Source organism: Mustela erminea, chromosome 5 (genome assembly GCF_009829155.1).
Source record: "Mustela erminea isolate mMusErm1 chromosome 5, mMusErm1.Pri, whole genome shotgun sequence".
Classification (NCBI taxonomy): domain Eukaryota; kingdom Metazoa; phylum Chordata; class Mammalia; order Carnivora; family Mustelidae; genus Mustela; species Mustela erminea.
Window position 1 is genome coordinate 119,138,180 of NC_045618.1, and position 13,518 is coordinate 119,151,697.

At 38.7% G+C, this 13,518-nt stretch overlaps 1 protein-coding gene across 13 annotated transcripts in view; it reads left to right on the forward strand.

Moving 5' to 3' along the window:
• The window catches only part of EFCAB11 (EF-hand calcium binding domain 11), a 162,306-nt gene that overhangs the window by 52,085 nt on the left and 96,703 nt on the right, over positions 1-13,518 (forward strand). The window contains exon 6 of one of the 13 annotated variants that reach the window (XM_032344694.1): positions 10,943-11,514. The exons of the other annotated variants lie outside the window; for them this stretch is intronic. Within the exon in view, the coding sequence (XP_032200585.1) occupies positions 10,943-11,063 (121 nt within the window). The 3' untranslated portion in view covers positions 11,064-11,514. Of the gene's footprint in view, positions 1-10,942; positions 11,515-13,518 lie in introns of those variants that run through there. 13 annotated transcript variants of the gene reach the window in all.

Consider the following 13,518-nt stretch of genomic DNA (forward strand, 5'->3'; position numbering starts at 1 on the left):
CTGTGGACATGGGTTATCATTTTTCCTTTCACTCTTCTCTTGCTACTTTGCTCAGGGCAACTTTCAGCTCTTTGGGTATCAGCCTAATGTGGGGAAGTTATTCTGTGAGATAATCCTTGGTGGGTAAGCCCCGAGTCTTCACTCCTGATCTCTTCTCCTCTGAAGCCACCAAACCAAAGCTGAAGTACAGATATGGACCCTTACCCTCAGGAAAAAAGTGGTTTGGGGATGCCGAATTTCCAATAACCACTTCAGGTTTGAGCTATCCCAAGGATATGGCCTGACCCCACCATCTTTGTAACTCAGTGCCTTTAAAGTAGTTTTGCTTTAGTTCTTTTTTTTTTTTTTTAAGATTTTTATTTATTTATTTGACAGACAGAGATCACAAGTAGGCAGAGAGGCAGGCAGAGAGAGAGAGGAGGAAGCAGGCTCCCCGCTTGGCAGAGAGCCCGATGCGGGCCTCGATCCCAGGACCCCGAGATCATGACCTGAGCCGAAGGCAGAGGCTTTAACCCACTGAGCCACCCAGGCGCCAAGTTTTGTTTTTTAGTTCTTAAGCAACATTTTTGTTTTTTTTCAGTGGGGGAATTGATTGGACTATCCAAAAACAGAAAGTCACATGAATTATTAAGTACTTTTTCTCTCAAACTTTTCATTCTAAATTCTCATTTCCAGATATTGATTTATTGGGCAGAGCATTGGATTTACCAAGTGTTGGAAAAGACTAAGCTTATTTGTTAAGAGATGTAGAAAATATGTGAAATTAATGATATGTTTCTAGTTTGGGGATTCATTTCAGTTGTGCTCTATCTTCTGTTGCTATCTGAAGGATATGCCAAGGTTTCGGACCACTATTGTTCTTCTGTTGAATATCATTTAGAAGGTGTAAGCTAAATATTTATTTTCATCTGATGTCAAGGCATATTGTCCAGAAATAGTGGTATAATTTAATGAATATGCCACTGAATCTCAACTTTTTTATTTCATCTATTATTTATGAGAAGAAACAATGTTTCCTGTTTTCATCAAGGTATTATATCTAAAAATCACTTTTCTGAACTTCAAGATTTATTAAAATGCATTTTTACTATACCTATATCTGGTATAAAATAATTTAACTATGTTTGAGTATTGATAGATCTCTAAGGAAGGCCCCCACCAGGTTTGATGATTCACTGGAAGGACTATGCATGTAATTTACTTACGGCTACAGTTTTTTGCAGAGAAAGGTTATGAAGCAAAATTAGCAAAGGGAAAGGCACATGGGGTGTAGTCCAGAAGAAACTAGGTGCAAGTTTCTGAGAGTCCCCTCTCAAGTCACACAGGACATGCTTAATTCTTCCAACAGCAAGTTGTGGCAACCTGGGAAACTCATTCAAGACTCAGCACCCAGGATTTTTATTGTGGGATGATTATGTAGACAGTCTCTACCTGGCATGTACCAAAATTCCAGACTCCCAGAAGGAAAGCATGTGGGGTTCAACATAAACCATATTGTTGCACAAGCAGTTTTAGGCACAGCAATCCGTTCATGTATGAGTTAATGGCGGTGAGAAATTTCTGAAAATCTGTTTCCAGATGCCAACCAAGGACCATCCTCATAAGCAGGATAGCAATCAGGTATGCTGTGTTAGCTCTTTTCTGTGGCTGGAATTATAGCTAAAGCTTTTAAAAAGCACTTGCTAGGTAGCAAGCACTGTGTTTTTTTTTTTTTAAGATTTTATTTATTTATTTATTTGACAAAGAGAGACACAGGGAGAGAGGGTACCCAAGCAGGGTGACAGGGAGAGAGAGAAGCAGGCTTCCCACTGAGCAGGGAGCCCGATGTGGGGCTCCATCCCAGGACCCTGGGATCATGACCTGAGCCAAAGGCAGACACTTAAGGACTGAGCCATCCACACGCCCCAACAAGCACTGTTCTTTATTCATTTTACTCTCACAACTTTCCTGGATAAGGAACTGAGACACAAAAAGGTTAAGAAAACTTGTCCAAAGTTGTACAGTTAAAAAGTAGTAAATCGGGATTCAAGCTTGGGTCTCAGATTCTGTGATTTATCAAATGCTTTATTGTTTGTTTTTTTTTTTTTAAGTTTTATTTATTTATTTATTTGACAGAGAGAGAGAGAGAGAGAGAGAGAGCCCACAAGCAGGGAGAGCAGCAGGGAGGGAGAGGGAGAAGCAGGCTTCCTGCTTAGCAGGGAGCCCGATTAGATCTGGGGCTCCATCCCAGGGCCCCTGGGGATAATGACCTGAGCTGAAGGCAGACGCTTAACCAACTGAATGATCCAGGTACCCCTATTTGTGTGTGTGTGTGTGTTTAATTTTCATTTTGTCCCACCACATGGTTAAGATGCTTCATAAAATTGTGATAAAAGAAATTGTCTTCATCTAACCTCTTTTAATCTTCATTTTTTCATGGCTCTTAATTTTCAGTTTTGGAAAAACCATTCTAATTATCATATGTAAAACTTTCCTGATCTCTTAAGCTTTTCTCAGCCTTTTTGTTTCCGGATTAGAGGATCTGAATCGGATTTTTCCCATATCCCTACAGACAGCTTGTTTGGTCCTCGACCACTAATTTAGTTCACTACTTTTTTAGATGTCCTTTTGGTATCTTCTGAGCTGTAGCCATCAGAACTGCAAACAGAGAAGGTATCACTGCACTGTGGTTTATGAACAAAGACAGGACAGCATTTTCAGCATTTGATTTCCTTCCTTGTAATTCTCGTCATCGTGCTAGTCGTATTGTCTACTCAGTAGTTTGGACAATGACTTGGGGAATGGTCTTTAAATGCCCCTAGGTGGCCATCTGGGATTTAGCTGATAACTGGCATGACTGATGGAGCTTGCTTCTCTGTACTTTAAAGTGTATCTAAATCTAAATCTAAAGTGTACTTTAGATTATTTCTTTTCTGATTGAAATGAAGAGATCCACTATTTACTATATCCATTCCCAAGAAAATACATGATAGCTTCAAGAAAAGTCTGAGTGTTAACACATGTGCTGAAATATGATACAGATGTTTAACGTCCTACTGTAATATTACTTCACTGTTCAGAGTCACCTGCTTTTTTTGATCCCTGCCTAAGCCTGCTTGCTTTATTCCATAACACCTGTTCCCAAGAATATATTTACAGCCTGTCGTCTTTTCTAAATGGTTAGTACATATGTTAGAAAAAGGTTGATTTTTACCAGTGTCGTTTAGTGACTACCATAAGGATTCCCTATTATTTATTTTCAGTGTTATTTTATTTCCATATAATACCGTAATAGTTGTTTTTACATAAATACCATATAAGAACTCTTAATATATGACCGAGGTATGATAGTTATTTAAACATTCATGGATAGGAAATAAGTTATTTCTAGTTTTAACTTTTTAAGATTTTTTTTTTTTAATTTGACAGAGAGAGAGATCACAAGTAGGCAGAGAAGCAGGCAGAAAGAGAGGGGGAAGCAGGCTCCCCACCAAGCAGAGAGCCCAACTCGGGGCTCCATCCCAGGACCCTGAGATCATGACCTGAGCCTAAGGCAGAGGCTTAACCCACTGAGCTACCCAGGCGCCGTTAGTTTTAATTTTTTTAAAAGAATTGTAAACTTTCCCACTGCATGATGATAAATGTCCTTGTACTTCTAGGGACTTAGAAAGCTTATGTCTATTTTGTTATGCTTATGTGGCCCAGGGCATCTAGTCTTTAGACATTTGCTACCTTCTATTCCAGGTTTTTGCATTTGTGGTTGCCTGTTTAAAAAACATTGCATCAACAGAAAGGGCTTCCCTACCCAAAATGACTTCACTGGTCTCCCGACCCACCCCCAAATAAATCTCTATTACTGGTTTTATGTCATTCACAGTACTTAACCAATCTCTGAGACTATCTTTTGTCTTTGTCTGCACATTATTTGTTTCTCACACTTTACTAATAGCTCCATGATAGCAATGGTGTTATCTGTTCTGTTTTGATTACCTCTGGATGTTCAGGTTAGCATAAAGCACGTGGTGGTTTAGTTCTTCTTGAATAAATCAATGAATTAGTTTATTCGAGACTACAGAAAAACAACTTATTTATGTTAGATATGATATGAGATCTTTATTTTGCAAGCGTATTAGATTTTCTTTGGGTTTCATAGAACTCGAAGAGGGTATCCAGACTGACTGTGGGTTTAGGTTCTGATAAGCAGCTAACTAAAAAGTTAATAATGGTTATACTTAATCTCAAGGTTTGGCTAATATTTCTGATGCTTTGAGCTCTGAGGATTGTGAATTTGCATAAATCATCAAATCTATAATTAATCAGGACTCTTACCAACTTTCAAGATACCAAATGCATACTTTTTCATTTTTTTTGTGTGTTCATTGGAAATATTTTAAAGGCAGAAGGGTAATAGTAATTTAAGGTAACTCCTGTGCTTCAGCTACCTAGCTTTTCTAGTCTTAACATTTGCCATATTTACTTCAGATGTTTAAAAAAATAAAAGTATACATGTAGAGTTGAAACCCCCTATGCATTTTCCCCTAATTCCTTACCTTCTCTCTCTCTAGAGAGAATGGGGATAATCCATATCTTGGTATTTATCAGTCTTGTGCATATGCGTTTAATACAACTGCATAGATATCCATAAACAGTATGTTACCTTGTTTTGCATGCTTTCCAGTGTTATAATTGTATCATTCATAGCCAAGATCTTAATTCTTTCATTCTACATAAAGTTTTTGAGATTAATCAATATTACATGTGGTTGTTGTATTTCATTTGTTTTCATTGCTGTATAAAGTCTCATTGAAAGATAATTCTACATTTTATATATCCACTTGCCTGTGGATGGACATTGACATTGTTTTTAGTGATTTGCTCTTTCAACTAAATACTGCCATAAGCTTTCTTGTACCTTTCCATGTGTACCCATGTGCAAGAGTTTCTCAAGGGCAGTGCTTTACAATCTTCTCACCTTATTGCACTTATAGACCATAAGTATTTATAAAGCACTTTCAGGTAAACAGACAAGTTGCTTTTGACTGTCTGTCTGCCCAAGAGGCTTTGGGGCTCAATATTTTGCCGCACCTATAAACCATCTGTGTCAGAGTTTTGGGAAGCTGCATTTTAGGGCAGTGGCCTTTGTATTTCTCTAAAAGGATTCTTAAAAACAATGTACTTCCTTGAGCATTTTTAGGCTGATCGGCTAATCCTTTTTAAATGGTTGCAAAGCATATCATTTCCAGTTTGTTGTAAATATTGTCATTAAAAATAAAACTATTCTTTGGCTCCTCAGTGTATCCAGTGGAATCTAAATATCATTGTGATTAATTTTCTTTCAGAAATGTGTGAGTAAGCATTTAAGATGGTATGAACAAATTCTTCTTTAACAAAGATTTAGATTCTTTTTAAAGTCATATTTCTGTTTCTTTTCTCCTGGTAAATTTTATCTTATTATATTCTTTCATCATTTTGGTTTTCTTTCACTTCTAGTTTTTAAAAATCAGATTTATTAAGGTATAATTTATGTATCATACCTTACCATACTATAGGTGTACAGTCATATCATACGAGTTTGGACAAAGTATATAGCTGTGTAACCAGCATGAAATCAACATACAAAATATTTCTATTCCTTTCAGTTCCTTACCTCTACTCCCAATCTCTGACACCACTGATCTTATTTCTATCCTTATGTTATTGCCTTTTCCAGACTGTCACATAAATGGAATCACACGGTATGTAATCTTTTGTATTGGTTTCTCTCACTTGACATAATGCATTTGAAATTCATCCATGTTGTTGCCTGTGTCAGTGGTTCCTGATCATTGCTGAGTCGTGTGTTATTTTATGAATTCTACTACAGTTTATTCAATTACCAGTTGATGGACATTTACCAGTTGATAGACATTGGGTTGTTTCCAGTTTGGGGCAATTATGAATAATACCGCTATAAACATTTGTGTTCTAGTCCTTGTTTGGATATTTGTCTTCATTTCTTTTGGGTTAATAAATGTAATTTCTGCGTTACATGGTAGGTGTGTGTTTCAATTTTATAAGATACTGGCAAACTGTTTTGTATTTTCACTGACAAGATGGGAGACTGCCAGTTGCTGCTCATTGTTGCTGCTACTTGGTATTGTTAATTTGTTGTTTTGTTTTTGTTTTTAGCCATTTCTAATAGGTGTATAGTGGTATCTCCTAGTACTCATAATTTACACATCCCTAATGACTTAAACAATTTTTCATGTCCTAGTTTGCCATCCATATCTCTTGTAATGAAGAATGTGTTCAAATCTTTTGCCCATATTTAAAATTTTTTTTTAAATTACTGGGTTTGTAAGATATTTTTATATATGCTAGATACAGGTTCAGTGTGTAAGTTTTGTTTTCATTTTCTTAAAATTTCTTAAAAGGCAAGTCTTATTTTGAAGTCCAAATTATTAATTTTTAAATAACTCATGATTTTTTTTTTTTTGGTCTTATCTTAGAAATCTTTGCCTAGGGGCACCTGGGTAGCTCAGCGTGTTAAAGCCTCTGCTTTCAGCTCAGGTCATGGTTTCAGGGCCCTGGGATCGAGCCCCGCATCGGGTTCTCTGCTCAGCAGGGAGCCTGTTTCCTCCTCTCTCTCTGCCTGCCTCTCTGACTACTTGTGATCTCTGTCTATCAAATAAATAATAAAAATCTTTAAAAAAAAAAAAGAAAGAAAGAAAGAAATCTTTGCCTAATGCCAGGTGTGATGGTTAGTTTTATGTTTGAAGTTGGCTAGGTCATGGTACCCAGCTTCTGATCAAACAGCAGTCCAGATGCTGCTGCAAAGATATTTTTAAGATGTGATTAACCTTTAAATCAGTAGACTTTGAGTAAAGCAGATTACTCTTCATAATGTGGGTGGGCCTTCTGTAATCAGTTGAAGGACATAAGGGGGAAAAAAATTAAAAAAACAAAAACAAAACCCGAGGTCCTCCAAGAAAGAAGGATTTCTGCCTCTCAACTGCCTTTGGACTAGAGAGACTATAACATTAACCCTTCCTTGGACTTTGTTATTTTACATTGATCTGTTTGTCTGTCCTTGTGCCAATATCACACTCCTAATTTTATGCCTTTTTAATAAGTCTTGATGATCTAGTGGTATAAGTCTTACAACTTTGTAATTTTTTCAGAATTGTTTTGACTGTTCTTAACTCATTGGCGTAAATTCCCACACTGACATTCTTAACTGCTATGTTCTACTGCCTCATAAGTGATACTAGTTTTCATTTTAGTGGAATAACCAAGATAACCAATCCAGCTAACCCCAAAGCCTGTTCTCATACTAAGGACACTGATTGCCCCTCAGTAAGCCATAGTTTATAACATAGTTGGCATTTTTTTTGTCATTCATTTTCTTTAAGTAGTTAATATTTTTTTCCATTTTACTGTTTACTATTACCATTTTTCAACTTATCCTAAACCACCTTCATAAGAAAAGAAATGTGGAAGCAAATTCTCAGTTTAGGATCAATTTGAAATATGATAAGAACCTCTGATTATGAGGTCAATTAATCTGAGTCCTTTCACTTGACTCTGCAATCCAGTATTTGAGAGGAAGGAGTCCTACAATAGTATTAAGAAAGGTATACTTGGGGTGCCTGGGTGGTTCAGTCAGTTGGATATGTGCCTTTGGCTCAGGTCATGTTCTCCAGGTCCTGAGATTGAGCCCCACATCAGGCTCTCTGCTCAGCAGAGAGTCTGCTTCTCCCTCTCCTTCTGACCCTCCTCCTCGCTTGTTCATTCTCTCTTTCTCCCCCTCAAAAAAATAAAAGAAAGAAAGAAAGAAAGAGAGAAAGGTATGCTTGTAAATTTTAGAATAGAGATCCAAAAAACTGTTAATAGGCTAGATGTGGAAGAGAGTATACTGGTAGTAACACGCACACCCGTACTCATGTCTGAAGTTTCTGATAGAATAGCTTTATTCCAGAGCATTTGTATACACTGAATTTCATTTGAAGTTCTCTAACTCTGTGACTTCCCTGCATTGTAACTGGGGAAGAAGCATCACTTGGCTTTCATTAGAATTAGAATAGCAAGACCTTATAAAGTTATGGCCAGACTGAATCAAGCTGAATATCAGGGGATCCTGAGTCATAACCCATCCACAGCTGCTTAGAAATCATTGTCTTCAAGAATAATAGGAACAAGAGTCCATATGAGCCCAACAGTAAAAATTAGCTTGGTTTAGTAAAGGTAAAGCATGTTCTTTGTGTTCTTCAAAACTATTTATTCAGGCGTAGATGTAAAAGAAAATTATGATACATGTTTATAAATAATTGAGGTATTTGGGTTTTTTTGTTTAGTTGCTTGGTTTGTGTTGGGGGAGGTTTTGTTTTGGTTTTTTTTTTGGCAGCTTACCATAGCTAAGTAAATTAAATACATTCTAGGTCATTGAAAAATAGAACAGATTTATGTCAAGTAAGTGATGTGGTTTCGTAGGATTATGCTATAGTTGATATAATCGCTAAAGTAAATAGGTGATATCAGGAAGAGAGCAATAAAATGGGTGCTGTGGTCCTGAGATGAACCTATATCTACAACAAAATTGATAAAAGAAAAATAATAAAAAACGACCTAAATTTCATCAAAGAAGAGGTGTCTTTCTAATGTCTTTAAATACAAATGAAAGAAGTAAGACAAAGAGAATAGACTAAAAAGAAAAATAATCTTGTGAAATGAGTCTGTCCACCAGAGTTTAACAAAAACAACAGGGCATAGAAAAAAGGGGGATAAATATTGAATACAATAGCTACTGAGTCACGGTGATCAAAGGACAGGAAGATGGGTGTGTTGGCGAAAAAAAGATCGGAAGAAAGCAGAAAGTGCAGTTGAGGTCAATTCCAGTGATGTAAAGGAGGAGAGGAAAGTAATACCATGTGGGCCATGTTCAAAGGTAATGAATGTATATCGTACTGCTGTGCACATTGCTTAGCAACACGCAATTTAAAAAAAGAATGAAAAAGGAACTACAAAAAGCAATTAAAGGAAGAAAGAGGCATATGCCTTGTAAAGTGATCAGGGACAAGGTGAAAATGAGAAAAGCCAAGATGAAAAGTGAATTTAGACCTTGAAGAAAGCTAAAATAAAGATTCATTTGTTAATCGTCTCTTAGGTCAATTAAAAAAATAGTTAAGACACTGAATGGTAATAACTGCCATAGTAGACATACTGATTGCCACCAAAAATATACTCCATATTCTTTCAAAACATTGAAAATAGATTTAGATATTCATATGGTTTAATATTTTAAGAAAGTGTATTTTAATTTAGTACGACAAAAGCTGATCTGTGAAAATGATTATTTTAAAAATATTATTTAGGAAGGCATTTGGCAGTGATCTCCATCCTTCATTTTCTTACTTCAAATATGAACTGTTGCTTTGTATATATCTAATACCTTATTTAAAATATTTGGACAGCGGGCAGCATCCAACATGTTTGTAAAGTTCAAAAGTACCTTTATGTAAATAAGATAATAGCTTCTAAAGGCCAGTAGACGAATTTAAAAATAAGCAAATAAATCGATTCATCCCATACTCAGGAGTGAAAAAAGAGCGCATTCCCGATATATGAATTCGACCTTGTACATACTGAAATCCCTACAAACCCCAAATACCACCATTACCACAGGGTTCACTTGATGAAAGATGTTGTCTCAAAGTATTCTTCAGAACCATCCTTTAGTGTGTCCCAACTGCAAGCTAGAATTTGTCCTCTGACTTTTGAAAGAACAGAGTCTCCAGTCTTTTCTAACCCACCCATGAAGCAAGTGATCAGCATTCCACAGTGTTGGAGAGAAGGCACAGACTTAATTACAGATATACAAACGATTGAACAAAAAAATGGTAATAATCAGGCTCTTTTTACTATTGAGTTTCAGAACCTGAATGTCATCACTCATGATATAGCACAACAGCACTTTCTGCCAATTAGAGGCCTTGCTGCTCACTGTTAGGAGAGTGGTAAATTAAAGTGCACAGTTGGTTCTCAAAATAGTTACTCAGTGTCTTAATATATGAAGGGGTGCCTTTTGAGACACTCTGTTTTTCAGATAGTACTCAAAATTTACCCATTGCTAAAGCTGAATACTTCTAATTAAAGCAGCAGATCAAAACAACTGCTGTACCCTTTCATAGAGTAAAATACTGTATCATTAAGTCTGAAACACACTGATTCTCGGGTACCATCATAATATGTTCCACTAATGAAAGAAAAAAATTCTGCCCATTAAACTATGGCACAATGCTACGACACCAATGATTGTAAAATGCCTCACAATTTTAGATTTTAAATTGTGGAAAAGGTGTCTCTGAGAATCAATGAAATAAGATAATATGCAGCCTAAACCCAGACAAACATTTCGTAGCCACCCCATTCTGAATTTTTTCCCAGATTTTGTGTGTTAATACTATCTCCACCCAGTTTACTTTATTCTGCTTTTGAAAACCCTTGTCATGGCTTCATTACTCTGTTTCTCCAGATGTAACTCTGTCTTCGCTCAGGAATAGTTTTGGCCATCTACCTGGAAGAGTTGGGCCTCTGACCTTCTGGGTTACACATCCTTCCCTCCCTATTCCAGCCTCCTCAGAGGGTGTAGACACGCTCTGAAATGCTCACTGGGCTCTTTCTTGCCTTGTGAGCAGAATCTGGCCATCAGGGCATGAAGACCCAGGGCCTTGATGTCTACACTGCTGTGGTAAATCTTCTGATCAGTGCTGGGCGGGCTAGAAGGGCCTGGGGTTGCGTGGGTGCTCTAGGTTACAGCACTGGCTTACCACTGCAGGCGTTGAATTCGTCTGGTGGGAGAGTACATGCATAGAAAGTGACTAGAATTCACCAAATTTTAGCCGTGACAGGTAGCACCCTGGGGGATAAAGTTGCTCTTTGCCTCATTCGTGGTTTACTCCACCCCTCTTCTTTTCCCCTGACCCAGTGTGCTCTTCACAACATCAAATGGGTGTGATCTCCACACAGCGCAGAGAAGCCTAGGAAGAATTATTCACAAGTGGGCTACCAGCACCCATGAGCACGCTTTGAACAGGAAGTTGCTCTAATTCACATCAGCCATCCCAAACAGGACCAGGAGCAGCGCCTCGTAAGGATGATGTTTGAAGTCTTGGAGAGAGAACCCGTCAGAGAGGCCCAGTACTCTCTGACCTGAAGAGATGACCCCGGCAACCCTACCTGCTTTGTAGTTCTGTTCCCTCCCTCCTTCCAGCCCAGCACCTCCACTATTGGAATTCATGGTAGAGCCCACTCTGGAGACTGCATCACGCCTGGCTCCAAATCTGCCCAGCTTCCTGCAAGAGTGATCTGTGTTTGCCTCGTTTCTCAAGTCAGTACAGAGTGGCTTTCACCCTCAAGAGCTCGGCTGAATGATTTTGCTGAGTTCACCAGTAATCTCCTAATTGTCAAATTCACTGGTCACTCTCTAGTCTCTGACCTCTTTCCAACATTCAGCCCTGGTAGGCACCCGGGTGGCTCAGTGGGGCCTCTGCCTTCAGCTCAGGTCATGATCCCAGGACCCTGGGATCGAGTCCCGCATCGGGCTCTCTGCTCAGCAGGGAGCCTGCTTCCCCTCCGCCCCACTCTCTGTCTGTCTCTCTGTCTACTTGTGATCTCTCTGTCAAATAAATAAATAAAAATCTTTAACAACAAACAAACAAACAAACAAATAACATTCAGCCCTGGGGACCAGCCCCTCCTTGGAACACCCTTTTCCATGGGTATCTGTGACTTGTACTTGTTCCTGGGCCTGGTCTCACCTTTAACAGCCATTCCATTCTGTATCCTTTGGTGGTTGGCCCTCTGCCTGCATGATTCTTACAACTTTCTCCCCTGTACCAATATCCTTCCTCTGAGAGATTTCATTCACAGCCTCACCTTCCATGTGGAAGACTCCTGGTCCCATGTCTTTATCTTAGTCCTGTTTTCAGAATTCCAGACTCATAGCTTTGTCCTGCTAAATATCCCTCTCAGGGTGTCTCCACTGACCTCTCCAATTCCACATGTTCTAAATGCTTTATATTGTCTCTCAGACCTGCCAATCTTTTCTAGTATTACTTTTCCTGGTTCATAATATCACCATCTACCCAGTTACCTACATCAGAATCCTTTAAGTCCATTTCTTTCCTTGACTACTTACAACCAACTGGTCACCAGATTTGGTCTATCCTTCTACCCACATCTGTCTCAGAATTTTTTCCTCCTCACTATCCTTGATCCATACTGTGTTCGTTTGCTCTAACGAACGAATGGGTGGCTTCAACAACAGAAATTTATTTTCTTACAGTTCTGGAAGTTGGAAGTCTGAGATCAAGTCGTCAGCAGGGCTGATTTTCTCCTGAGGCCCGTGTGCTTGGTTTACAAATAGCTGGTCTTCTGCCTCTGAGTCTCCGTCCTATTTCCCTCTTCCTAGGAAACTGGTCCTAGGGGGTTAGTGCCCACCCTAATGACCTCATTTTAAGCTAATTAGGTGTTTGAAGACCCTTTCTCCACACAGAGTCACATTCTGAGGTACTGACATTTAGGAATTCAACATGAATTTTAGGAGACACAATTCAGCCTGTAACACACGCCTGCATCAAGTCCTTTCTAGTGTGTCCTCTCATAATTAGTTTCCCTGCTTCCAGGATCATCTCCCTTCTAATGGATCCTCCATACCACCATCTGAGAGACTAATCTCATTTCAGAGATAAGCACATTACTCTCAATGCTTCAAACTCTTTAATGGCTCCCCAGTTACATAGAGTATAACGTCTAGATTCCTTCAAAGGGCATTCTTCCATGATCTGCCTCAGCCACCATCCTATTCATACTCTACTTTAACCACTCTGAAATATTGAAATTCCTGGGGTGCCTGGGTGGCTCAGTGGGTTAAGCCTCTGCCTTTGGCTCAGGTCATGATCTCAGGGTCCTGGGATCAAGTCCCGAGTTGGGCTCTCTGTGAAGCAGGGAGCCTGCTTCCCCCTCTCTCTCTGCCTGCCTCTCTGCCTACTTGTGATCTCTGTGTGTCAAATAAATAAAAAAATCTTTAAAAAGAATTTAAGAAATTAAAAATAAATATTCAAATTCCCTAAGGTTCTGGCCCTGCTCCTCTTGCCTTTGCACACGCAGCATTCTGTATCTGGAATATTCTTCACCTTACCTGCCTGCATCTGGCCCTCTCTAACTCATCTGAAACTCCACGTAGGTAGCACATTCTGGAAGAAGTCTTACTGTAGAGTAACCCGGAGGAGATGTGGCAAATGACAATAGTACCAACTGAGGGAAATTGTTAATGTATGAAAAGGCATCTCTTTTATATGAATGTAATAAAAAAAGAATATGTTAAATGTAAATTAAGCTAGTTGTTATAGACTTTCTTCATTCGGTGGAGCCCCTGGAGCTTTCCTAAAGGACAGATTAGGAGACTTTATCTTCCTTTTCATCATTTACTTAGCCATCAGCTCAGGACCGTCATCCTGCTTAATCGCATCCTGACACCTTCACGAGCCAGCCCCATCCACC